Source organism: Plutella xylostella, chromosome 3 (assembly GCF_932276165.1).
Source record: "Plutella xylostella chromosome 3, ilPluXylo3.1, whole genome shotgun sequence".
Lineage (NCBI taxonomy): Eukaryota > Metazoa > Arthropoda > Insecta > Lepidoptera > Plutellidae > Plutella > Plutella xylostella.
The window spans coordinates 1,828,251-1,856,135 of NC_063983.1; the positions used below are offsets into that span (position 1 = coordinate 1,828,251).

The 27,885-nt window shown below is 39.4% G+C and overlaps 2 protein-coding genes and 1 long non-coding RNA gene across 5 annotated transcripts; 1 reads left to right on the top strand and 2 right to left on the bottom strand.

The window, feature by feature from the left end:
* Positions 1 to 3,360: 3,360 nt before the first annotated feature.
* On the bottom strand, positions 3,361 to 9,640 carry LOC105391653 (SET and MYND domain-containing protein 4). 3 transcript variants are annotated; one of them, XM_038116928.2, is made up of 3 exons: positions 9,531 to 9,640; positions 4,488 to 5,890; positions 3,361 to 4,222 (listed from the first exon to the last, which is right to left on the bottom strand). In XM_038116928.2, the coding sequence occupies exons 1-3, from the start codon at positions 9,585 to 9,587 to the stop codon at positions 3,916 to 3,918; spliced, it is 1,767 nt and encodes a 588-aa protein (XP_037972856.2). In that variant the 5' UTR covers positions 9,588 to 9,640; the 3' UTR covers positions 3,361 to 3,915. The 3 variants fall into 3 exon arrangements, with proteins under 3 accessions (XP_037972856.2, XP_037972859.2, XP_037972857.2); XM_038116931.2 differs by lacking the exon at positions 9,531 to 9,640 and adding an exon at positions 9,385 to 9,524; XM_038116929.2 differs by lacking the exon at positions 9,531 to 9,640 and adding an exon at positions 9,249 to 9,519.
* A 379-nt stretch (positions 9,641 to 10,019) lies between these two features.
* Positions 10,020 to 25,648, top strand: LOC105387659 (melanoma-associated antigen D2). The gene is made up of 5 exons (XM_038116935.2): positions 10,020 to 10,382; positions 10,542 to 10,713; positions 17,770 to 17,882; positions 19,026 to 19,121; positions 25,505 to 25,648. Exons 1-5 carry the CDS (start codon positions 10,158 to 10,160, stop codon positions 25,592 to 25,594), a joined length of 696 nt encoding a protein of 231 aa, XP_037972863.2. The 5' UTR covers positions 10,020 to 10,157; the 3' UTR covers positions 25,595 to 25,648.
* LOC125489673 lies at positions 15,942 to 17,415 on the bottom strand. Its single transcript, XR_007267158.1, has 2 exons — positions 16,979 to 17,415; positions 15,942 to 16,554 (listed from the first exon to the last, which is right to left on the bottom strand). It is a non-coding gene; the product is annotated as an uncharacterized LOC125489673 (long non-coding RNA).
* Positions 25,649 to 27,885: the final 2,237 nt, after the last annotated feature.

Consider the following 27,885-nt stretch of genomic DNA (forward strand, 5'->3'; position numbering starts at 1 on the left):
ATACAGACAGAAGACTTGGCCAGCGACTTTGCTTCATGATATGTAAGTACTCTCTCTCTCTCAGCCTTCCGTAGTCCACTGTTGGACATAGGCCTCTCCTAACGATCGCCACCCCAAACGGTCACCCGCCATCTGCATCCAGCGGCTTCCCGCTACCTTCCGCAGATCATCAGACCAACGGGTTGGGGGGCGACCGACACGCCGTTTGCCGACACGGGGTCTCCACTCCAGAACCTTTCTACTCCAGCGGTCGTCGGCTCTGCGGGCTACGTGGCCAGCCCATTGCCACTTCAGCGTGCTAATCCTTTTGGCTATGTCGGTAACTTTAGTTCTCCTGCGGATTTCTTCATTACGAATCCTATCTCGCAGGGACACGCCTAACATAGCCCTTTCCATAGCACGCTGAGCAACTCTGAGCTTGTGGATAAGCCCTTTGGTGAAGCACCACGTCTCGGCTCCGTAAGTCATCACTGGCAACACGCACTGATTGAAAACTTTTGTTTTCAGACACTGAGGTATGTTTTCAGTGAAGATGTGTCGTAATTTCCCGAACGCTGCCCATCCGAGTTGGATTCTACGAGCTACCTCTTTATCGAAGTTGGATTTTCCTAATCGGATCACTTGTCCTAGGTAGGGATACTGATCAACAACTTCGATGGTGACACCTCCTACAGTTACGGGCGATGATGAAACATGTTCGTTCGACATGACCTTTGTCTTGTCCATGTTCATTTTCAGCCCAACTTGTTTAGAGGCATCATTGAGGTCTGTGAGCATTTCGCCTAACTCCTCCAGCGTTTCCGCCATAATAACTATGTCATCAGCAAATCGTAGATGAGAGATATATTCGCCATTGACGTTAATGCCCAGTCTTTTCCACTCTACAAGCTTAAAAACATCTTCCAGTGCACAGGTGAACAGTTTCGGAGAAATAACATCTCCCTGTCTCACGCCCCTTTGCAACTGGATCGGTTTTGTGCTATGTTCGTGTAATCGAACTGACATTGTGGCAGCATTGTACATACATCTCAACACCTCGATATAGCGATAGTCTATATGGCACCGCTGAAGGGATTGAAGCATCGCCCAGAGCTCAATAGAATCAAAGGCTTTCTCATAGTCCACAAACGCTAGACATAAAGGTAGATTATACTCCTCGGTCTTCTGTATAACCTGCCGAAGCGTGTGTATGTGATCTATGGTACTATAGCCTTTTCGGAACCCGGCTTGTTCGGGTGGCTGGAAGTCGTCGAGTCTTTGCTCGAGACGATTCGTAATAACTCTCGAAAACAGCTTGTACACATGGCTCAGAAGTGCAATGGGTCTATAATTCTTCAATAGGGCTTTGTTGCCTTTCTTGAAGAACAAAGTCACTACACTTCTGCTCCATGCCTCCGGGCTTGTGCCTTCGAGTATGACGGAATTAAACAGCCTCCGAAGTGCTATTAAAATCGTAAGTACTCTATAAAGTGATAATAACGATCTGATGATAGTTATGTAGGTAAGTGTTACGTACATAGTTAATTGGATCGATGCAGTACTTAATTTAATAAATACAGCAAAACCTATATGTATACCTCCGGTGCTGTAAAATAAAAAGTAGTCGGTGTCCATGTTAAATATCGATAGTAAAACTATCGATGTATTACCAACACTAAAATCGACTTAAACATGTATAAACAACCAGATATACTACTAATTTCGTACCTATACTACTATCGAGCCAGTAACTCTACACAGCAAAACATACTCTCTACTCAAAAAAATAAAGGCTGGTTCAGTTTATCCTTAGTTTGTGACAGTAGTCAAGTAATACATGTGTGGTAGTGGTAGTAGGTATCTGTATCTGTCAAGGCCGCTATTTGCGATGATATCACAATGGAATAACAGCCGGTCGGTAACTTCATAAGTACTTACTTTGGATTTCTTTAAGTACCTACATTGAAGTGAGCTCAAAATCGAGCGGTAGTAGCTCAGTCGGGTAAGCGCCCGCGCCAGACATGCGGGTTCGAATCTCGGCGCTGACATGTACCTACTTAACAATAAGTTCTTTGTTTAACTATAAGTACCTAGGTACATATTATATGCTACTAAGTATAATATTATAAAGGCAAAAAGTAGTTAAGTAGATGTTTGTTACTTCTTCTCGTCAAAACGGCTCAACCGATTATAATGAAATTTGGTATGGTGTTAGCCTGCACTCTGCACCCTGGATTAACACATAGGCCACTTTTTATCGCAAGAATTCCCACGGGAAAACTTTAGTACTTATAACTATGATGAGTCACTGTGTCTTCGATCATCAATCTATATAAGTACTTACTTACTACAACCTACTGGTTACTACTAGTATGTATAGTGTACTAGGTAGGTACTTATTAGATATTTACGTTACTTCCTGGCGGAAAAAAAATAAGTTTGTGGCACTCACTCTGCGAAGACCTGATGATCATATCCCGAAAGTGGCCCTACAATGGAAACCCCAGGGCGGTTCAAGGCGACCCGGTCGACCAGCTCATACCTGGAAGCGGTCCATACTCTGCGAGGCCCAAGAGAAAGGGAAGTCGTGGCCAGAGCTCAACTTGCTGGCCTACGACAGAGAAGGATGGAAGCGCCTGGTGTCAGCCCCAGACTCCTCGGAGGAGTAGCGGGATTAAAGAAGAAGAAGACTCACTGGTACGCGGATTTTCTGAATTCTGAACGGCAATTTGTTTTTTAGGTTTTCTTTTCACGATTCCTTCGAGATTATTATAGCTGATTCTACATAACGTTAATACTTAAACTAGGTTTAGACTTAGGAACCTAAATACTTATTTGAAAAAGTAGGTATACTGTATTAGTCAAGTCCGCGGGGAAGCGTTGGATGCGGGCCGTCTATATTAGATATTATAGGGGAGGCCTATGCTAGGCATTAACTGTGCTGTGGCAAGGCCCTTAATGTCCTATGGCTGAGATAGGGATGATGACCCATGACCACTTGGAAACGGAGTGGCTGGATGAGAAAGGCCAAGGATAGTGTTGTGGCGCTCCTTGGGAGAGGCCTATGTCCGGCAGTGGAAGATAAATAAAAATAATCGATAACGGGCTGATGATGGCTGATTTTTTTATAACACATTTACCTTATACATATATACTTACCTACCTAGTTACTTATACAATATGTAGGTAAGATATATTTGAATTTTAAACCCTGTTTAAATCGAAGCAGGGTACACAGGGGGTTATTGTGAACTTTGGAAAATTCGCGAAAAATAACTCCATCAAAACTGTGAAAAAGTAACTTTTTTCATGAACTTCTAGAAAGTCTTGATTTGATTACATAGTCTACCTACCTTCCGGCATAGGAAATGAAAAAATACATTAATTTTTATGAAGTAGGTATTTCTTTATTGTTGTAAGTATACATACGTACAATCTGGGACATATAAATCTTACCCCTCAGAGTGACCATACTTACAGGGAGTCAACACAAAAAATAAGTACTTACCTATAAGATAATTATTATTAGGTATAAAATCTTAAACTCTAAATAGCATTTGCAAGGTACTTAACTAGCTAATTATGAATACTTATATTTTTTTCAAACAAAAAAGAGTTTTGTATGAGGTCAACTTGATAAATTATTTTTTTTTATTTTATTTCTTGTAAATATGTAGTCACTAAAATGGTCAGAAACATTGCCAAGTCACAAACATGTATTGTTCTTACTTTGGTTAAACATATTATAATATGTATTCATTGTTACTAAAACATGATGATAGAATAATAACAAAATAAATTATACCTATGTACTTATTATGTTATGTTAAAATTATAATTTTACCTAACTACATAGTAATATAAAAAGTATTAATTTCACAGTTTGGTCCCTTGGTTTAATGAATAAACTTGTACCTAGATATATAGGTATGCGATTTACACGGTTTGATTGTTGGTCAAAAATACTTGAATATAATGGATGAGTCTAATTAAATCGCTTAAAACGTTTTGATACTCCGGTGAAGCCGGTCTGTCGCCAAGTACGGTTAGAGCCTTACATATTTTCTTAAAGCCTGCCATGTGTATATTATTGACGTAAGAAAACCGAGGTTTCTTCAAAAACAATAATTGTTCTTGACTCCATGACGAGTTGTCTTCACTGGTCTCACAAGCACACAGAGCATTGAGCAACTGGAACGTGGTTTGATGGTGTTTTTTTATATTATCATGATATAAATTGTTTCTGAAAAACAAAAAGAAGGTACTTAACTAGGTGTGAAAATAACGAAATGTGTAGGTACATACAAACAACGGTAAGTACATATAGGGTGAGGTCGTGGCTGTCATGGTGGCACGGTCTTAGAATAGTGCATTTACTTTTATACCTACAATTTCTTTAAAATAGATAAAATAATTATAGTTCAATAAAACCTATACGGTGTATCTATAATAAATTAAATAAATAAATAAACCTGCAACTACCGTAGAAGGATATAAAAAAAACTTACTGGAATCTAATATGTGATGTCAGTAGTTCTTCTCCAGATTTGATTGGTTTACAGGCCACTAACGCCATGTTGTCATTCAGTGGGATGGATAACACATTAGGTTGGCAAGATGACCGCACTTTGTTGATAAAACTGAACGATGCAAAGCTTAAAGTTTTTGCTTGACCCATTATGTTTAGTTCATGTTGAATGGAAACGTCGTATCTGCATGAATAACTAGGAAAAACCTGTAAAATCAACATAATTCTGGCAAAAGATTGAGTTGCAATTTTTCTTTTGCTTCCTGTACTTGGCATAAAGGAAGGCAGTTTTCTTAACTCGGAAATAATTAAAGAGGTTTCCAAGGCTGCATTGAACATTTTTCCGTAACTCAAATACTTTTCTTCATCAAAGTTCAGAAGCGAGAAACGGTTCTTCGAATCAAATATATCTTTAACTGAATTCTTACTCATCCTTCTGAGTCCCCAATCTGCCGTATCTGCGATAAAGTCATCCCAAGTCGAACAAGATTGTCGCATTTTTACCACTTGCCTCGTAGTTAGGCAAAGTAATTCACCTTCTTGATTTAAAATTTCCATGAGGGGGCATTCAATACTATGGCTCTCTTTCCAGCATATCTCTCGGCACCGCTCGCTACAGAACAAGGCGTAGCAACATGTGGTGCAAGGAAGCAGGTTAAGTGTGACAGAGAGACAATAGTGGCAAGCCACGGGCGACAAGTCCCCGTCACTTACCGGCCAGCAGGCGCCGGCGCGCTCCAGGGCCAGCACGGTTCCCGCCGGCACCCCCCGCGCCGCCACCACCGTGCATCCCCCCGCGCTGTCCCTACTCACCGCCACCGCACTACTCGCACACGGAATCTCGACATTCACTTCGCTAATCTTAAAAAACTCTTTAAATTGATCCATATTTCTGAGGTTCATTGGATTAATTTCTGACCCTGCACGTATGACGCAGTCATGCAAACGTTTTTCCAATTTGGTCCTGATGTGGTCCGGGCAGCCCATCTTGAAACATGTGTACAAATCCTTCAGGCAAGCGGAGTAGCAGCCTAGCTTGTGTAGAAGTGCGGAGCGGTTGCTGTAGGCGAGTTTCATGGCCGTGGAGCGTGGCGGAGCGAACAGGAGGGCCTTGTTGTAGAGCGCCAAGGCACGAGACAACTTTCCGTCGGCAAACGCTCGGTTGCCCTCGTTTCGTATCTGTTCCGACGTATCTTCGGATTTGGTTACTTTTAGTGCAGGCATGGGGAAGTCCCCGCTCTCAAGAACATCCAAACACACCATCACCACACCAGCAAAGTCATCATTTTGCATTTTTTCATACATTCGGTGCAATAATCCTCTTGTCTCTAAAAAGGATAGTAAAGCATTTGTCCTGCTCACCAGCACCATGATGCCTATCGTCTGAAATAGAAGAAAAGAAATATAAAATATATTCACATTACCCAACAGCTCAATCGATCACCGACTAGACCGAAAAATCTATAAGTACAATGTGTTGTTTTTCGAACCCGACAAACTTTAAGGGTGTATTCTACGAGTGATTTCATCGAGAAAACACCCCTATATTTGGGGTCAAATCTCAATATTCTAGAAATGGCGGCCATTTTAAAGTTTTAGATACTTAGTTTTCATAAAAAATCATATTATCTCGAGATTCAAACGCCTTACGGACAAAGGGAGTACTTTTTTATTAAACTTTCAAGATAATATTAATTAATAATTACAAACTTATAACTATAACTAAATAATAAACACTAAACTAGAAAATAAATGCTGGCCAACTCGCCGCCGCTGTCGGGTAGGGTACCCAAGACGCTGGCCGCGTTACCTCACTGTATGGCGATGCTTGTCCTTTGAGCGAGGTACGAGCCAGCCCTACGGTCCCTTGTGACTTCTTTCAGCCTGCTGCCAATTACGGACATGAAATAAAATACTTTAATCCGCAAAAAGTCATCTCTATCGAATAAAAATATGCAAAACTGCAAAAAAGTTACATAATATAAGTTACGTTTTTTTGCTGTTTTTTGTCAAAAAAACTACATTAGGTGCTTGTAACTTATTTTATGCAACTTTTTAGCAGTTGTGCTTATTTTTATTGGATAGAGATGACTTTTTGCGGATAAAATCATTTTACTTCATGTCCGTAAAGTGTTTGAATCTCGAGATATGATTTTTTATGAAAACTAAGGATTAGGAGTATTAGGACTAAAACTTTAAAATGGCCGCCATTTCTAGAATATTGAGATTTGACCCCACATAAGGGGGTGTTTTCTCGATGAAATCAGTCGTAGAATACACCCTAAAAGTTTGTCGGTTTCGAAAAACAACACATTGTATAATGTGTTTTTTGAACAGCTGATGCGTCACTTGGAGAGTCTCCTTCTATGCACCACAGTTGTACCTATTAGGTGGATCCAAACATCACGTTAAACGAGAATAACTATAAGTACCGGAATAAAATTACAAAATTACTCTCGGATAAGGGCGCTATACTTACCGTAAATTTTGGCGGTATAAATTTTTATTCTTGGTATTAGCTACTTATCTTGGTTTCAGGTTTGGTAGAATTACTCCCGAGTAACTAGTAGTTTACTCTTGAGTAAAAAGTTACTCGAGCTTATCGAATCCACCCAGAGCTGCGAAGTTTTATCACGCCTATCTAGGTGTTTAATTCTAAGACCGGGACTTGATGAGAGTTTTCCTAGTTGTATTGGTGGAGCAGAAGAGTACTCGAGTGGAGACCACGTACCGGCAAGCGCAGCGTTGGGCGGCCCCCCGCGAGATGAACAGACGATCTAGTCAAGTCCGCGGGGAAGCACTAGATGCGGGCCGCCTCCGATCGGACAAGGTGGAAATCATTGGGGGAGGCCTATGTTCAGCAATGGACGTCCTATGGCTGAGATGATGATGATGATGATTGATATTTGCTTAAAAGCATCAAACAATAAAATAGACTATACAAATTCTTGCCGTATACCTACTTATTCTTTAAAACTGCATCACTGCATACCTAATTGATAAGAAATAATTGAAACTCAAGATATAGCAGAATTTACATGTGGCCGCGATTCTGTGCCAGTGAGCGTATTTGCCTTTTGTACGACTAGGTGGATTCGACCAAGCATCACGTTACACCAGGGTAGCTATGTCGCAGGCATCTAGTAGCACTAGTTAGCGGACTTAAAATCAGTCAGGTGGTGAATAAAACAAATATGGCGTCTAACAGCGAACAGCTGACACAAAAAGCACTTGTATTGTTATTTTTTTGCAAATAAATTAGCTTTAAAGTGCGTTATTTATGTTAAAATAGTGTGACAACATGGATTCACCTATTATTACACCGCCGGCGGATAGTTTCAAAGAAAAAAATGTGCTGAAACTGGATAATTATGAACAACAATATCAAGGTACGTTTATTGTTATTGTTTAGTTAATTTGTGAGACGAGAGCTTGGTAACATAGTCTTTTTGTTGACTCTTGTCTGGTCATGTTCATCCTAACCAGACATTACAAAGTTGCTATACTATATCCCATTTAACGACTTCGCTGAATAACGTTCAGTCAAGACGTTGGACGTTACAGTCAACCACTTGACGAGTTGTTCTTTAGTCGTTCAACTGAGTAGCGTCATCCAATGAACGGGCTAGCGGTTCAATCAAACAGGAGATTAAACCAGATGCCTGCGACAGCTATACCGGAATAAAATTAACACGAGAGTAAATATCTGTGATAAGTACATTTACATTCTACCAAGTTATACCATGAATAATTGAATGATCTAGGAACGAAACAGTAATGCAACTAAAATAAAATTACCTGCGTTTTCAAAACCTGCTATAGAAATTACAAGCCTAATTAGTTTGAATGGATTATAATAGTTTGAAACGTCAGTAGGCGGTTTTCTAATCAGCTGACGTGCCGCTAACATTACAAAATTACTCACGGATAAGCACGGTTATCTAACCAGGGAAAGGTTAATCAATTATATGTCATCTCCATATTAAATTCTTGACAGATGTGTCAAAAGTCAAGCAATAATCCCTGGTTATGCTCTAACCCACTATTTAGAAATTGGCACTAAAGGTCTCAGCACATTATAGTTAAGCGTCGCCTTTTTTTTCTTTATCTATCTATCTATATAATATATATTGCAAAATATTAAAGGCAATTAATGTTTGGTGCTTTTAAATACGTGAATTAGGCGTCCATCATTAACTAATGAGTTCATGATTAATGAGTCTTGATCACCATACAGTTAAAAAAACTTAAAAGTTAAAATCAGTGGAATGTTTAGCCCCTTCCTGTTACTACTAAGAAAGAACCTACATTAAGTGATTAGGATTTAGGTATAAATTGGCTGCAACGTATATAATCAAAGGCTGCAATATACAATGCTGACGTGACGTGCCGCCATGTCATTACTGGTTTCATAGAAACAAATACACTTCATAGAAACTAGTATAAAGCCACCCAGCTGTTCTCATAAATCATTACACCTACAGTAGTCTACAGTCTATTAAATACAATCTGAGACAAAGAAACATTTCTTAGAATAAAAATGCTACCTGGACCGAACTGTATACATGAGAGGGTCAGGTTTCTTTGCCTCAGCCTGTACATAACTAGGTAAATAAAGTATCAATGACGAATTTACCGAAAATATACATTATATTTTTCTATATGAAACACTGCACTGTTAGCCACAATCTGCAACAGCCATTTAGGTATTTGTAGATAAATAAGGTAGGTACTTACTTACTTAATTTGATAATAATAAAATGACCGAATGACAATGCACCATAATATTCAACTCTCATTAGTAACTAAGTAGATGTATAACAAGTAAGTACTTACTTAGTTAGTAAGGTAAGTTTATAACAATCGCAAATAAGTACCTAATCATTGGATCACACTCTCACCACTACTCCTAGTCTGCACAATAACAAGAATGCTCATGAAATACGGATACAGAACAACGCAACACTATGAACTCAAACACAGTATTAATATGTATTTTAGAGACCAAAAATATTATATTCACCTCGCCTCGCCGCGACCCGTTTAGTATTATTTTCTCTATCTCTATGCCCGGTTCCATGAAGAGAGTGGGTGGGGTGGGGTGGGGACTGGGGACTTCCCCGTGACCATAGATAGCTAACTATACATTAAAAAAGTAAAAAGTGTTGCGTGCTCAGACCAACTACAAGATTCGGTGTCATTTTGGCGAATCGCGAGTCCGTTATTATTTTGAGCCGGCTACCCCAAAACCTTTAAGTATTAAGTACCAAAAGATCATCGCGCTATTCGCAAAAAGAATTTCATGCTGGTACACCTCTTGGCTATTCGTATTTGCCAAAACTTTACGCAACCAACTAGTAGGTCTATGCGAACAACAAACTTTAAACGACCTTTAACGCATAGACCGTACCAAACTCAAGCAACTCGCAAGCTTGAAATCTTAGAATAATAAAGCCTCTCATACATCGAAACCGATAACCACACAGAGTACAGAGTACCTTGTTAGAAAATGTTATGTCAAATCAAATGGTAAATGTCAAAAGTTCATAATTTTTTATTTGTTTTGCTCGGCTTTGTAATGTGTTTGTAATCTTGAAACAAAACCAAAAAGCAGCGTATTTGTATTTTTACATTTTGAGCATTTAAAGACATGAGTCAGCCAAGATCGAGGGCAAGCAGAGCGGCGGAGGAAGCAGACGCGGACCCAGACCTCGGGGAGGCAATCAACGAGTGCGCGCGGTTTCTGATATGCCGCGAAGGAAGCAAAATACCCATAAAAAGGGCTGAAATCCAAAAATTCCTTGCACCAAACTTCCAAATACCTTCGAACCGTATTAACGTAGTTATTAGCGAAGCAAACAAACTTATAAGAAAGGTAATCTTTTTCAATTATAAGTATTCTTTATTTTGGGTTTTTGCCACAAACAACTCTATTCCCAGTCTATATTGAACTAAATTTCCAGTTCTTTATTCTTCAGCCTTCATCTTCTTTATATGGTAAAATTTTTGCAGCAAACCCTCTTATATTCTTCAGGTGTATGGCTGCAAACTAGTGCAAGTGGAAGCGAAGAGTGGCGTGCAGTTCATAGTGGTGCTGGCGGAGGAGACTGAGTCGCTGCCGGACACAAGCAGCGACCCGGTGTTGCATAGGATGCTTGTGGCCGCACTCACACACCTGTTCATGAGCGGGGGACGTGTTACTGAAGGTATTTGGTATTTTCCCTCATCTTGCCCCCAACTGAACCCACTAACTAACCCAAAGGAATGTTTTTGTTAAGTTACATTTTCAATACACATTATAAAGAGTACTTACAAAATTCAACCCTGTATGTGTGAGATATGCACAAGGGTCCACTCAAGAGAGCCAGGTAAGTATAATAAAACCTGAATGAACCTAGAATTAAAATGCAACCCTGTATGTGTGGTCAAGTGATTACAATCACACATACAGGGTTGAATTTTGATGCAAATGTTAAGCCAGTTGTTTCTTTTATTTATTTATTTATTTATTTATTAATGAAGCATGGAAAACCAACAGCATGGAATTATAGAACTAGGAATAGTTAAATTAATAGCAACAAACATGCCAGTTAAAGGTTTTCACATATAGAAACCTTATACTTTACTTAAAATTTACGATTAGCATCACAGTGAGCTAACAAATTTATTAATAATGTGGTCCTTAATTGAGTTATAACTACTATAAAATAGATCAACACCGGTATTGCTACATAGACGGTTGTATGTTTCGGCAGCTCTAATCACAAAAGTGTTATGTCTATTATTGTGTATTTGAACAGTCTCATAATAATTTGTATTAGAGGGTACTTTAATAATAAATCAGTTTGGCTTCAACTTACAATATTGTTGTATCTTTTAATGGCGACTTCGGTAAATTAATTGTTTTTGTGAGGATAATGGCGTCAAATGTATCTAATATTGTGTTTCCCGGTCAGTTTAACCCAAAGACTGATAAGTGGTGTGAATACAAGGAGCGGCTACTGTGTGCACTCGACGCCGCGGGGGTGTCCGCGGAGCCGGCTGATGAACAAAAAGCGCGATCATTGTTCCTATCTCAGTGCGGCAAAGATACTTATTCACTAATAGTGTCACTCCTAGTGCCGAAAAGACCGACCAGTGTTGGGTTTTATGACATTCTCTTGGTGTTAGATAAATTTTATGAACCTGAGGTGAATGAAATACTTGAAGCCGGGAAATTTCACAAACGCCTACAAATACAAGGGGAGAGCGTGCAGGACTTTGTATCGGCCATAAGCCTCATGGCAGCTAAGTGCAACTTTGTAGATTTGAAACGACAGTTACGGGATCGACTAGTGTTGGGCGTGCGGGACGATCGCCTGCGTCGCGACCTGTTGAAGACTACGGACCTCACGTACGAGAGGGCTGTGCAGCTCTGTCTCAACTACCAGGCGGCGTTCCATGACCTGTACCCCGACACTAGCGAGATGAAGCAAACTCCGTCCAGTGTCAGTGAACCTATGGACATTGGTAGAATAAAATCGATTGAATGTCGACATTGTGCACAGAATCATAAGGCTGGAGAGCGGTGTCCTTTCATGAAAGCTAAGTGCTTTTACTGTAAGAAATTTGGGCACATTGCCTCCGCCTGCATGAAGAAATCGGGAAAGGTGCATCAAGTGGGAGGTGACGACCAAGAAGTGGTGGCTTCAGAAGATATGATGGGTGTCTACGTCTGCTCGGATAATACTTATCGTGCACCGATAACAGCAGAGCTGACCATCGACGGCGCCAAGCTGAGCATGGAGGTGGACACGGGCGCCTCGAGGAGCATCATCTCTGAAGAAACCTACCGCAAGCTGTGGCAGGTGGCGCCACCTCTGCAGTCTACCAATGTAAAACTAGTGACATGGACTCGTGAACCTTTGAAAGTGTTGGGTGTGACGCACGTGCGCGTGGTGCTAGGCAACAAGGAGGCCCAGTGTGAACTGTTAGTAGTGTCGGGTAAAGGGCCGAGCTTGTTAGGTAGGAACTGGTTTCAAGCGTTGTGTTTGGATGTTGCGGGACTGTGTTGGACTGATGATAAAATTTCAAGACTGATGAGTGAGTTCCCAGATTTATTTAATGAGACACTTGGTGAATATAAAGGTCCTGAAATCTCATTACACGTTCGTCCTGATGCAAAACCAAGGTTCTTGAAAGCACGGCCGGTTCCATTTCCCTTAAAGAAACAAGTCGAAGAGGAGTTGAATCGGATGGTGGAGAGCGGTGTCCTGACTCCGGTGCGATACTCCAAGTGGGCGACCCCACTGCGGCTCGTCAAGAAAGATGACGGCGCGTTACGTATCTGCGGCGATTATCGGTCAACCGTCAATTCTGCCATTGATGTCGATACGTATCCACTCACAGCCGCCGTCGAAGTCTTCGTGAACCTCAGTGGAGGAAGAGTCTTCAGCAAGCTCGACTTGAAGCATGCGTACCTACAGATGAAGGTGGATGAGGACACAGCAATGCTCTTAACACTGAATACGCCTCTCGGGCTGATGCGGATGAACCGTCTGGCCTTCGGTGTGAATGCGGCTCCCGGGATCTTCCAGCGCGTGATGTCGTCGGCGCTGGCGGGCATGGCGGGCGTGGCGTGCCTGCTGGACGACGTGGCGCTGACGGGCCGCACTGCGCAGGAGCACGACCAGAGACTACGAGCAGTCCTACAGAAACTGACAGAAATGGGTTTTCGACTGAATCTGAAGAAGTGTGTATTTGCTTCTAACAGCATAAACTTCTTGGGTCATACGATAGATGCTGAAGGTCTGCACCCGTCACCTGAAAAAGTGCGTGAAATTAAAGATAAACCGGCACCTACAAACAAAGCCACGTTGCGGGCTTTTCTGGGGCTGTATAACTTCTATGAGAAATTCCTGCCTGATAAAGCAACATTACTAGAGCCACTGTATCGCCTCCTCGAATCAAAGAGACCTTGGGTCTGGGGCGATGTGGAACAGAAAGCTTTTGAGGATGCGAAAAGCTTACTGTCATCTGATATGACTCTAGTCGGTTATGACCTTAATAAAGAGCTACTGCTCATTTGTGATTCATCTGAATATGGCCTTGGGGCCGTGATAGCTCACGTTATGGAAGATGGGTCTGAGAGACCAGTAATGATGGCGTCCCGAACCTTGCAACCGCATGAACGCAGATATGGGCAAATCGATAAGGAAGCGTTAGCCATCATGTATGGGTTGGAAAAGTTCCGTGAATTTTTGATTGGGCGCAAATTCTGTATTATAACAGATCATAAGCCGCTAGTTGGACTTTTCAATCCTGATAAACCGATTCCTGACTTTATTTCACCACGTATGCTGAGATGGTCATTGAAACTTGGATGTTTTGACTATGTCATAAAGTTTAGACCAGGCAAATTGATTGGGCAAGCTGATGCCCTCAGTAGGTGGACCGCAGTAAATTGTTCTGGTAACAAGGAGAATGCCCTGGGCGAAGTGCTGTTACTGGCGGAGCAGCCTGAAGGATGGAACCTGGATGTAACTAGGATTGCAACTGAAACAAAAAAGGATCGCGTGTTACGTAAAGTGTTGTTTCACGTTCTACACGGCTGGCCACGTGCGAATACAGATCCAGAGATGCAGCCATATTGGACGCGCAGAGAGGCTCTTTCACACGATAAAGACTGTTTATTGTGGAGCAACAGAGTCATTATACCCCAGTCACTTCAAAAAGAAGTGCTAAAATTATTGCATGAGCCGCACGCCGGCATAGTCCAAACAAAAGCTTATGCTAGAGGATACGTATGGTGGGCCGGTATGGACCAACAGATTGAGAGAGTGGTGGCTGAATGTGAAGCCTGCCAAGCCGTGAGAAACAACCCTCCGAGAGATCCCCAAGCCTGGATTGTTCCCGAAAAGCCATGGAGCCGAGTTCATGTTGACTTTGCCGGTCCGTTCCAAGGAAAAACATTCATTGTTCTGATAGACAGCTACAGCAAATGGTTCGAGGCTGAAATAATCCAATCTATGAGCAGTGGAACGGTTATAAGTGTTATGCGAAAAATATTTGCCTCACAAGGACTGCCGGATGTCCTGGTATCCGATAACGGTAGGGCTTTCAGTTCCGTGGAGTTCAACATGTTCTTAAAGAAAAATGGGATCAGGCACTTGTATTCCCCGCCCTACCACCCGGCGACCAACGGGCAAATTGAGAGGGCTATTCAGACATTTAAGAATAAGCTCAAGAAAATGAGCGAATCTGATTTACCATGGAACGAGAAGATGCCTAAAGCGCTTTATGCGTTGAGGACGGTGCCGAACAGCTGCACCAACAAAAGCCCGGCGGAGATGCTGAACGGACGCAAGTACAGGACGGCGGTGTCGGCGCTGCACCCCGCCGCCGCGCCCAGCGCCGCCGCGCGCCAGGCGGAGGCCGCGGCGCACAGCGCGCCCGCGCGCACCTTCGCGCCCGCCCAGCCGGTGCTCGTGCGCATGTACCAGGCACCAGACAAGTGGCAGAGAGCCACGGTCGAGCAGGTGGAGGGACCGAGCTCCTACATGGTGAGGACGGAAGATGGGGAGTTGCACCGGCGACACGCTGACCAGATGTTAGCTCGAGCTGTGCCTACTCCAAGAGTGGAGACTCCACCAGCACAGATGCACAGACCAGCTGTCTCCATGCCATCTTCACCTTCAACCTCTGATGAACCTATAGTGATACCTCCACCGGATATGTGGCCTGATATTATTGGCATACCTAATTCTTGTTGACTTTAACTTTTGTTGATTCTTGTGTTTAGTTTAATTACTGTTGATTAATGTTTAACTTTATGGTTTAGTGTTGATTAACCATCTGTCATTATATTGTCTGTTGATTGTGTGATAATCTGTTCTTGTTCTGTATTACTCTAATTTCAATCCTGTTAATTATGAGAGGAAGGTATATTGTGTATTTGAACAGTCTCATAATAATTTGTATTAGAGGGTACTTTAATAATAAATCAGTTTGGCTTCAACTTACAATATTGTTGTATCTTTTATCTATAATTGCTATTTGAGCGAGGGATGGAAAGGAGGGGCCGAGAGCGGGTCCTCCTGGTTGGAATCCGCAAGCCGAGTTTGTTCAGTAAGTCTGGGCAGTCGACTTGGCCACGAAAGGTTTTCACCAGAAAAATTACATCATTTATGTCTCTACGTAATTTGAGAGGTAGAAGATGCAATTTGACACATCGTTTGTTGTAGTCCATACTTGGGAGTTTGAATTTGAAACCTAAGTATCTTACAAATTTTTTTTGGATACGTTCAAGCCTCCCAATGTATAAATCGTACTGCGGATTCCAAATTTGTGACTATAGTTTAAACTTTTAGAGGTAACACTGGGTACATTTCAGCAATAATCACCACATCAGTATAAAAAAACAAAACAAATCAGTTCAGCTGTTTGGGAGCTACCAATGACAATAGGCAAGGCGAAAGATTTTGAAATCCTCTTCCGTAATGCAGATAACCATCTATTGTTTACAACAAAACCTATATTTCGGTAATAAACTTAAGATTTTGGAAATTTAAAGCCATTTTTATAATCATTTTTAAATACTGCGCGAAAACAGCTCGCCGTGTCATGGCGTCGTGTGTGACGTCACACTTACGTACGTCAAATTTGTTTACAACAGCAAAGTAAACAAACACTGCGTATTTTTTGTGTTAAAAATGAATTATAAAGTTTATAAGTGGTGTGCAGTGCCTCAGTGCAAAAATACATCAATAACGACACCCAACAAGGTGTTTGTACATGTCCCATACAAGAAAATAATTAGAGATAAATGGTTAAAGCTTGCACGGCGAAACAAACTTCTACGAAACAAACTTCTTCGGCGAAATAAACTTCTACGAGTTTAAAACGAGTTTGATTGCTACTTAGTCATATTTATATCTAGTGTTAAAGATAACGTAGCTAGTCACGTAGCCCGCAGAGCCGACGACCGCTGGAGTACAAAGGTTCTGGAGTGGAGACCCCGTGTCGGCAAACGGCGTGTCGGTCGCCCCCCAACCCGTTGGTCTGATGATCTGCGGAAGGTGGGGAGCCGCTGGATGCAGATGGCGGGTGACCGTTTGGGGTGGCGATCGTTAGGAGAGGCCTATGTCCAACAGTGGACTACAGAAGGCTGAGAGAGAGAGAGAGAGTTAAAGATAAATACTAATAAAATAAACTTTAGACGACCGAATGGCGTAGTGGTTAGTGACCCTGACTACTGAGCCGATGGTCCCGGGTTCGATTCCCGGCTGGGGCAGATATTTGTTTAAACACAGATATTTGTTCTCGGGTCTTGGATGTGCCCGTAAAATGGCAATAGGCCCGCCCCCTATTACATTGGGACTAACATAACACTCTGGCGAAAAGTGGGTGCAGCAATGCACCTCTGCCTACCCCTCAAGGGAGTACATTAGTACAAGGCGTGAGTGCGTGTGTGTGTTTTTTTTTTAAACTTACAAAGAGGTTTTCACGTTTCTAAATTCGGAAGAGCAAAATTCTTTATTTGTTGCAAGGAACTCGCCCAACATCAATAAATCGATCCTGGGCAAATTTGCACTGTTTACCTTAACAAAACCTGGTTCCATTGTTAAAGATAGATTCGTGTTATAAAGTCGATAAATCACAAAAACAAATATATATCAATCGTAACGCGCAATCAGTATGTAAGGTAATCAAAACACAGTGAAGCGTACATAAGTATGACGTCATGCGCTGTGATTGGCGTTTCAGTCAAAATGGCCGATTGCAGTATTTTACTCTTTTATTTTATTGAAAATCTTAATAATCTCAATTTTTTAAATAAAACTAAATCAGTTTTTTAAATCCTTTGAATGTGTATTTTCCTCTAAAGTCATTAAATCTTTGATAATGTAATACTGTCGACACGCCTATTACATATAGAGAGATGTGAAACTTATAACACCCATATTTTCATATTTTACCGTTGGAGTTTAGAAATAACAAAGTGTTTGTGGTGTTTGCTATTATTATAGGTAGATATAGTTTAAAATAAAACATGGGGAAACTCAAAAGAAAATCAATGGATTAAAAGACCCGACATGTGACAGGCACTCAGAAAATACCTGCTTATGCAAACAAGTCGCAACCAATCGCAAGTGCCCAAAAATATTAATATTATAGATTTTATTAACCATCACATCCCCACTGCTGGGGCACGGGTCTACTTCCAATGGAGGAAGACCAGGGTGAAATGTATGTGGTAATATAATGTAATATTGTATCTTCAGAGGCGATGTGGGATTTCCTGGACGAGGCCGGGCTGATGGAGGAGGCTGACCACGCGGGAAGGAAGGACTTCATCACCACATTCACCAAGCAATTGTACTTGTCTTATTTCAAGGTATACAACACCCTACTTCCTACTATAATCCTACTTAATATTCTTCTTCTTCCTAGCCTTTTCCTCATTTAGGGTTGGCTTTGTGCGTCATGTTACGCCATTTTACCCTATCCTCATTCACTCCACACTGTCTCATATTTTCTTTCACACAATCAAGCCACGTCTTTCTTGGTCTTCCCCTCTTACGCCTTCCTTCAGGTCTCTTAATATTATAAAGGCGAAAGTTTGTGAGTATGTGTGTGTGTATTTTTGTCACGTCAAAACGGCTGGTAAGATTTTAATTAAATTCCGGATGGGATTAGCTGACACCCTGGATTAACACATAGGCTAAGTAATTTTTATCTTGAAATTCCCAAGGGAAAACTTGTAAAAGTAGAACACCGCATTTTGCTTCTCCGTAGAACCTATGTTGGTCATGTTACTTTTTATTATCGTAATGCTACATTTTTTTTTCGCGAATTTTAAAAAACTGTAGAACCAAAGTTATTTAGTATTACCCCCTGAGTCACCCCCTTTCGGCTTGGTAAGTATTATTAATTAAACTATATTTCTTTTAACATGTACGTACCGTACACTCACACTGCACCCAAACTCAATCTTTTAGTTTAGTCCATCCATACAAAGCCTTTTGTTCCCTAATTAAGTTACAACTTTTTAGTTTTATTATTATTTTTGGTGTACAAATAAACAATATGCTCTGTCCAGCATCAAAAACATGTAAGTAGATAGATACATACATAGAGTACTCTTTATTTGTACACCAAGAAATAATTAACAATTTTACATAGACACTTAACTAGGGTACAAAAGGCGGTCTTATCGCTTATAACGATCTCTTCCAGACAACCTTTGGATGGATGGACTAGAGATATAAAAGGGGTACAGTGTACTTACTCAAGGTATATAGTTTAATTTAATTTATTATTATCTAACTACACACTAAATATAGGCAAAAAATAAACAAAATAAATTACACAGAAGTACATACTTCAACTACATGTATTATAATACACATATATATATAATAAAATACATATTAATGTTTCGTTACACCCGGTTTGCCTGTCTTTATACAAATATCTGCCGCCCTTGCTGGGGATCGAACCCGTTGGTTGTCATGATGATAATATTAATCGTTGTCAGGTAGGTGAAGGGGACCTGACTCGCCACGTCTTCGAGTGGGGACAGCGAGCCATTGAAGAAGTGCCGCCTATTCACCTGCTTACCAAGATGTCTCAGGTATTCTATTCTATTCTCTGTGGGGGTGTAAGTACCTGCACCTGGCTCTCTCGAGTGGAACCTTTGTGCATATCCCCAAGGTCTAAACTGCCTTCCTAAGCTTGGACCATTTCCCACCACGCTGGTCCACTGCGGGTTGGTGGGTTCACATATCTAGATGTGCTAGATCTAGATATGCAGGTTTCCTCACGATGTTTTCCTTCACCGTAAGAGCGATGGTATACATTGTACTTAAGTTAAAAGAACTCATTGGTACATGTCAGCGCCGGGATCGAACCCGCATCTCTTGCGTGAGAAGCGGGCGCTTACCCGACTGAGCTACCACCGCTCCTCAGATGTCTCAGGTAACTTTATGTATTTTATTTACGGTCAGCTCCATAAGTAGCTCTATACACTTCTTTAACTTGTCAAACTGACGAACCGTCAATGTTTCAATGAATTGATAGGCGACTTATGCAGCTGAGTGTACATACACTTTATTGTACAGGGTGTTACAAAAAGGGTGTACTATGCCGAAACCGAAAAAAAAGTCATTCTCCATAGTAAAAAGTCACGTGACCAACATAGTTTCTATGGAAATTGAAACATGGTATATCTAAGCCCGAAAATATAATTTTCGGGCTTAGATATACCATGCTGCACATGTAGGTTTCGGCTTAGTATACCCTTTTTGCAACATCCTGTATACAAAAGCGTTTACAAAGTCAGAAGTGTAGGTGTATACAAAGACTGTAACAGTCTTCTTCTTCTTAGCGCCTCAGTGACAAACATGACAGACAAGAGAGTGTCTTGGATTTGTCACCGTGGTGAAGGGTGCAGCCAGTGGGAATAGCTTCAGTCGCTGACTGCCCAGTGTGCGCCGGCCATATATATAAAGTACCTACACACGTACACGCACTCACGCCTTGTACTAATGTACTCCCTTGCGGGGTAGGCAGAGGTGCAATGCTGCACCCACTTTTCGCCAGAGTGTTATGTTAGTCCCAATGTAATAGGGGGCGGGCCTATTGCCATTGTACGGGCACATCCAAGACCCGAGAACGAATATCTGTATTTAAACAAATATCTGCCCCAGCCAGGAATCGAACCCGGGACCATCGGCTCAGTAGTCAGGGTCACTAACCACTACGCCATTCGGTCGTCTATATATATAAAGTACAGTTGAGTTGTAAAACTGATACAAATTCTTAAAGCTTTTTTAGACCTCAGCTATATTGCGTAACGCTGCTTCTTATAGTGACTCGTTTGCTGTGAAGGCGGCGTGTCTGTGGAACACCTTGCCCGTGAACGTACAGTCAAGTGCAATTAATCCTGATCCCCTATATAGCTATAACTACAACCCTCCCACATAGGCGCCACCTATGTAAAATAACCTTGAACTACATACACCTTGTTTCATTACTAAGACTTCTGTATGTGTGTTAAAATATGGCGCTAAATATCGACTTTTATTAATTTAAGCGCCATCTTAAATCAAATATTGGAACTAGCTTCATAAAGTTCATGCCAGAATGTTAAAACCTGTGTTGTTCACTTTTAACTATTGCAAGCCAGCTCAGTGTGATACGAAGTGATTGCATTTTTCACCAGTTTAACTACTTGACGGTGTGGTGTAATCGTTAAGGTATTCGGCTTTTAATATGGAGGTTCAGAGTTCAAATCTCTGGGAGGTGTGACTTTTAAAATTTATTTTTATGTTTTACTTTGTTATTTTATTTTATTTTTATTTATTTTATTTAATATAGATAGGTTATTTTAGACTATCTTTATCAATATGAACAGGAAATAAAATAAAAACATAATATATAAGAAAAAGAACTTTATTTCACTAAACAAGTAAATATTATTAGTCTGTATGCAGAATAATTATGAACAAAAGTAAACAAATTCAAAAATTGTAGAATTACAACAATGAGAACCAACATGTTACTAAATTTCACAATTTACATCTCTTGTTGTTTTCTACAATTAAATTATAAATAAGCAACAATTTTATTACTAAGTAGTTACTTATAAATATGTAATCAATTATCTTAACAGTATGAACAAATAATTATCTTACTACTAAATAAATTTTACTTATTTTTAAACTGGGGACCCGTTAAATACCTACTAAACGTATAATAACATAGTTATAATGTTCCATTTCTTCTTTGCGAGTTGTGCTGTTATCGTGTAGAAGATATTTCTCACGCAATGCAAACAGCAACCATAATATCATCCTTAAAATTCTCAAATTAAATCTTGTCATGCGTTAGCTATTTTATAACAGTTCTTCAGGGCCCATTATAGGACATCCATCTTCGGTAACCTTTAAAAACAATAATTTGATCATGCCTTAATGAATATAATAATTGTGACATTATTACTATAGCGTAAAAAGTATATTATGATAATCTATAAGTAAAATAAATGAAAGCCAATAATATATAAAGTAACCAATAAAATTATAAAGAGAAAATACGAACCCAATGTTGTCCTGGCACTTGCTTAATTTTAGTCATAAATATTTTTATATCTACTAAATTAATTCTAAAATGTCACCAAATAAAGTATTATAATATTATATCCCTGAGAAAAATGTTCAAGGAAGTAGATTTAAGCATTTATTTTATATCCGTCTGCATATTACTCTCTGTGATCTATTTCTGTTATTTTTCCTAAATAAATAAATAAATAAATAAATAAACTCAATTAATAATGATGACCTTGTTAATAAATTCGTTTGTCATCGTTACAAATCAATAATTTTGATTATATTATGGGTATAAATATAAATCAGATCAATCAGATGGAATTAACAAAACCCATCTCAATGCAACAAAACATTCTCTTCAAGTCTACAATTTCAAATGAGAAATAAATTCAAAATACCCTCTGCGCTTATAATATTTCATATTGTAAACAATTATCACTATTCACTACATAGACTATACTTTTGCTAATGAACCGCAACATATTCACTATTTTGCAAACGAGTTCAATAAGCTTCGTGGCGTAGCGGGCAAATGGTTGGTTTGTGAATAATTGGGCCGCGGGTTCGAGCCCAGATGAAAAACAAAAATGATTTAAATTTTGTATTTCATAATATTATTGTTCTATGAATTCGTTAGTTTGTGTAAATGATGGATATTATCTAAAATCTAAATGATGGATATAAATAGGAGAATAGTAAAATAGTTCTGTGTCTGTCTATAGACACGAGCACTACCGCAACATACGTCACACCGACAAATTGGCTTTGCGTAGTTTGAATTTCTATTTGAAATGCAGGGGGTCAGGTTTTTCTGCACCTGACTGTACGACTATCACCTTCGCTTGCTACCTTTAAAAAGAGCGTAAAGGATCACTATTATCAAACCTTAGGTTGGAAATTATAATTATGTAAGTAAGTATATGTATGTATTAATATAGCCAGTATATATTAAGTGTATTTTGTCTCTTAGGTATATGTGTATTTATATTATTATTTAAGTAGGTTGAATAGGTAGGTTAATTCTAGTTTATAGGTTTATTTTGGACATGCTTAAAGTAGTCTTAGTTACTTATATGTCTGCATTTACTGTTTTTTTTATTATTGTATAAAAGAGTTTTGTTAAATTTACCTGAGTTTTCCACCAACCAAGGGTTGGCTGGAAGAAATTGCTTTTTGGCAATAAGCCCGCCTTTGTGTACTAACTTCTTCTCAATTTGTATTTTGTCTGTGTATGTTATTTTTTAAGTATGCAATAAAGTGTCTATAAATAAATAAATAAATATTGAATACCTACTGACTAATTCGCTATATGTTAAATGCATAGAACTCCCTCAGCCTGTGGGCCTCAGGTGTCTGGGATATCTCGGAAAGTCTAAGGGCGAATTCGTCCAAACATCATCTTACACGAGAATAACTATACCGGAATAAAATTTATACGCGAGTAAATATCTAGGATAAGTACATTTGCATTCTACCAAGTTATACCATGATTAATTGAATGAACGAGGAACGAAACTGTAATGCAACTAAAATAAAAATAGTTGCGTTTCAAATCATGCAATAGAAATGACATCCAACTTAGTTTGAATGGATTATAATAGTATGAAATTGTTTATGTTTTAATATTTTATTCGCTGTTGTTATTTTGAGAATTTGCCTATTAACTTACTTTTGTTTATGTTTTGACAGATGTGCTTTTTATATGTCATTATGACGGTTTTCTAATCAGCTGATGTGCCGCCGCCATTACAAAATTACTCTCGGATAAGCTCGTTACACGGTCAATTTTGGCGGTATAACATTTTATTCTTGGGATAAGCTACTTATCTTGGTTTCGGGTTTGGTAGAATGCAAAATCGGCTTACTCGCGAGTAACTGCTAGTTTACTCGTGAGTAAAAAGTTACTCGACGTTGGTCGAATCCACCCTTAGGGTGAATTCGTCCAAACATCACGTTACACGTAGGGCGTGCAAAACCGGAAGGTTTTCAAAACCGGTTTTGAATTTTCGGTTTTCAGCCTCAAAACCGGTTAACCGGTTTTTCACCGGTTTTGATATTACTTATATATTTTTTGTCATACAGTACTAATTAAACAAGAAACCCATATTCTTAGATAGAGATATCCATAAAACATACGAATAAAACATTTTTTATGATATACTTACCTGTTTTTAATCAACCATATGACAAATTAATAATTTAGTGAACAGGAAAAAAAGTTAAATAAGAATTATCATAGTACCCACTTACTGTTATCACATCTACAAAAAGTGTGTGGCACCTTAATGGTGTTTTTATATCGTTCTGTTATCATCAATAATTGTATATTTTAGACATATAGGCAGATTTTGAAAAAAAAAACATTTATCGTCTGATTCTTACGACCACTCTATACCTAGTAGCAGTAAGATGATGAATGTTTTTTTGATTTATTCATATCAACGCAACGAAAGAAAGCCTAACTCATTGATGGACACGACTGCATTTGATTTGACGTCCTAAACACTTCATGAAAAAAGTTCATAACGTCGAATGCAGTCCCCGCACTTGGCCTAATTATATTTTCAACAACGGTCAATGCAGTCCTGTTTTACCTAGAGTTTGTATGAAGACCACCTTGTTGTGCTTTATTGGGCAAGATTTCAACGTTATAATTATGTGCACCCAGAGTACCTTTTTTTCACACAGCAATAAGTTTTCATACAGCAAAAAGTGTGAACTCACACGCACACATCGGTCACTGACGTCGTGTTTGCTTTACTGCGCCTAGGCAGAGTGCCGGCATGTGCACCAGAAAATCGTCACTCAATTTCCATACAATATTTTAGTGCTTTTTTATGAGTTTCACCATTAATCTAGTGTCCATCAGTGTGCCAACCGATATACAAATTCTTTTATTTTTAGAGTTTATGGGTTCAACTTCTAATGTATGTAAAAAAGTATATAAAAATACGATCAAAACCGGTGAAAACCCGGTTTTCGGTTTCCGGTTTTGAACTCTCAAAACCGGTTATGAAAAACCGTGAAATATTGTCCGGTTAACCGGTTTTCGGAAAAACCGGTTAACCGGTTTTGCACGCCCTATTACACGAGAATAACTATACCGGAATTAAAATTATACGCGAGTAAATATCTAGGATAAGTACATTTGCATTCTACCAAGTTATACCATGATTAAATTGAATGAACGAGGAACGAAACTGTAATGCAACTAAAATAAAAATAGCTGCGTTTCAAAGCATGCAATAGAAATGACATGCCAACTTAGTTTGAATGGATTATAAAAGTATGAAATTGTTTATGTTTTAATAATTTATTCGCTGTTGTTATTCTGAGACTTTGCCTTTTAACGTACTTTTGTTTATGTTTTGACAGATGTGTTTATATGTCATTATGACGGTTTTCTAATCAGCTGATGTGCTGCCGCCATTACAAAATTACTCTCGGATAAGCTCATTACACGGTCAATTTTGGCGGTATAACATTTTATTCTTGGGATAAGCTAGTTATCTTGGTTTCAGGTTTGGTAGAATGCAAAATCTGCTTACTCGCGAGTAACTGGTACTTTACTCGTGAGTAAAAAGTTACTCGACGTTGGTCGAATCCGCCCTTAGTCACACAGGCTACCACCTAGTACACGGGCTCTTGCCATTTTTGCCAGTAAACAATTTTGTTCCTTAAATTTACCGGTTTTCTGACGTGAGCTTGAGTGGCTTCTTAGAATGTTGATGACCAACAGAAGACTAGGCTATTTTCGCTGTAGTGAAAGGATGGCCAGTCCGTTACCCCATAGTAATTTGAGGATCAATGCGGAAAACCAACTAAGTTAAAAAGGACAGTTTTCTTTTTAAAAGGATGTTTCCAACTTTCTAACCATAAATAAATACGTTTTTGTCTTTTATTTCAGGCGTTCGAGCGGGAGCCCGTGTACTGGCGAGAGCAGCACACCGCCGCCACGGGAGACAACGGGATAGAAGACCGCACCGCAGAAAACTGACACTGACACATACATCCTAATCCTAACTAATATTATAAATATAGAAAGTAAGGTCTAGAGTCTAGACCCTGAGAAAGAATATAGGCTACTTTTTATCCCGGAATTCCCACGGGAAAACTTTTTAAGGCGAAGCGAAGCTCGCGGATACAGCTAGTATAACATAAGAATCAACTTTTTTCTTTAAAAAAATCCGATATCCAACACTACTACCCAATCGGAAAGGGGGAAAAAGTGAGTGAATAATTTCCAGACGGATCTTTCCATCGAGGGTTCTTACTCTTTCTTGGAATATGAAGTTTGAAGAGCGGCTATCATATACGTATACAGGTGTTACAGAAGTGTTATTCTATGCCGAAAGAGGTCTGAACAACTTTTGGTGTAATACTTAAGAAAATACGCGATAAATAAATTATACTCCCATAGAAACTTTGTTGGTTACGTGACGTATTAGTTATGGTATAGCAGTAATTGTTTTTGTGAATTACCAGGAGTCTTTGAATAAGTAGATTCTGACTCTTCTTTCTGAGTCTTTCTTCTAAAGTTCTTCTCAGTCTTTGACTCTGATTAGTAGGTACACCATTTTTGCAGCAACCTGTAGAATGTGAGGGAGTTCTCTGCCATCTGCTACACTTATAATATGTATTAGTGATGTAACGAATATTCGCATTCGCATTCGCGAATATTCGCATGTTTTTGGATATTCGCATTCGCATTCGCAAAATTTTGTGCGAATGTTTGCGAATATCACTTCTTATTAAATCAGCTCCTCGGGATGTCCCTGCAGGAATTCCTCAAGGATCAATACTCGGGCCATACCTGTTCTTAATTTATGTTAATGACATTCCTACACAACCCCGTACTAACCTCGCATGCTTTGCAGATGACACTGCCTCGTACACCTCATCAAACGACGTCGACCTAATAATAGATCGGCTTCAATTATCCCTTGATAACCTTCATTCATATTTCACTAGATGGAAGCTGAAATTAAATGAAACCAAAACAGAGGCAATATTATTCTCGCGACAGCGCCAAGAACCTAAAAAGCAACTTAAAATAAACGGCCATGAAATCCCTTGGAGCAAATCAGTTCGATACTTAGGTGTCACGCTGGACAAAAAATTGAACTGGTCCAAACACAGCTCACTTACTCGAGACAAGGGCTTAACTGCTCTAAACTCTCTGTCCCCGATTCTTAACAGACGGAGCAACCTCAGTTCAGTAACAAAATTACGCCTCTATAACACGCTTGTCCGACCGTGCCTCACCTACGCCGCGCCCGTCTGGAGTCACACTTGCAAAACTAACTTCCTTTATCTACAAGTTATCCAAAATAAAGCGGTAAAAATATCGTACAACACACCATTTCTCACTAATATTAGGAAACTTCACGATAAAATTAAGCTTCCACAACTATATGATTTCATACAAAACTTAACCCGTAAATTCTATTTCAAATCTAAAACACATTACAACTCCCTGGTATCATCCATCGATACCCATTGTCGATAGTCCTGGTGCTCACACATTGTCCCATCACTATTCGCGCTGATTCACCCGCTCGTGTCCCCCGCATGCGTTGCGACGCGAGCGCGACGGCGACGGAAGAGATTGTTAACACCTTGTTTGTAATTTTTTAATTATACCCTCTGATAGGTAATATTATATTGCGCCTCAATATATTGCCTCCCTGGACACTCAAGTGGGCTAGTAATTTATGTAGTACCTAAGTAGGTATTGTTAAATCATAGTTAAAAATAAACTTTATACTAATATGTTTATACTTTCATCACCTTACAAATGTATTTATTATAGATATAAAACTTATTGTTATTTACCAAACCTACCTTGTTTGTAAACTTTAAATGGCTAGAGCCGTAAAAAGTGTATAAGATAACATTATAATATAGTATAATTATATAAGTTGTACTATATGTTAAATAATTTTTATATTTAATAAAGAATTTTGAAAATCAAAATCAAAAATCAAATCACTTCTTATTAAAAACTATTTGAAAATAATGGTAGATAGGTTAACAAAATCTAAATCCATTCATCTATAACCTTTTTATTACAAGTTACCCTGTTAATCACATTTCCAGTCTTACTTTATCATTTGGTATTATTTATTTACTTTGGGAAATGAAACTTTACATATTATAGTTAATAGTTTCATAAGACCTAAACATAATAAAAAAGCGTATTTTTAAGTAGACCTGATCCTTTCAGGAGGTGATAGAGGAAGGCCTTTTTCAGTCGATTGAACCCTATATTGCATTATCCAAAACTTA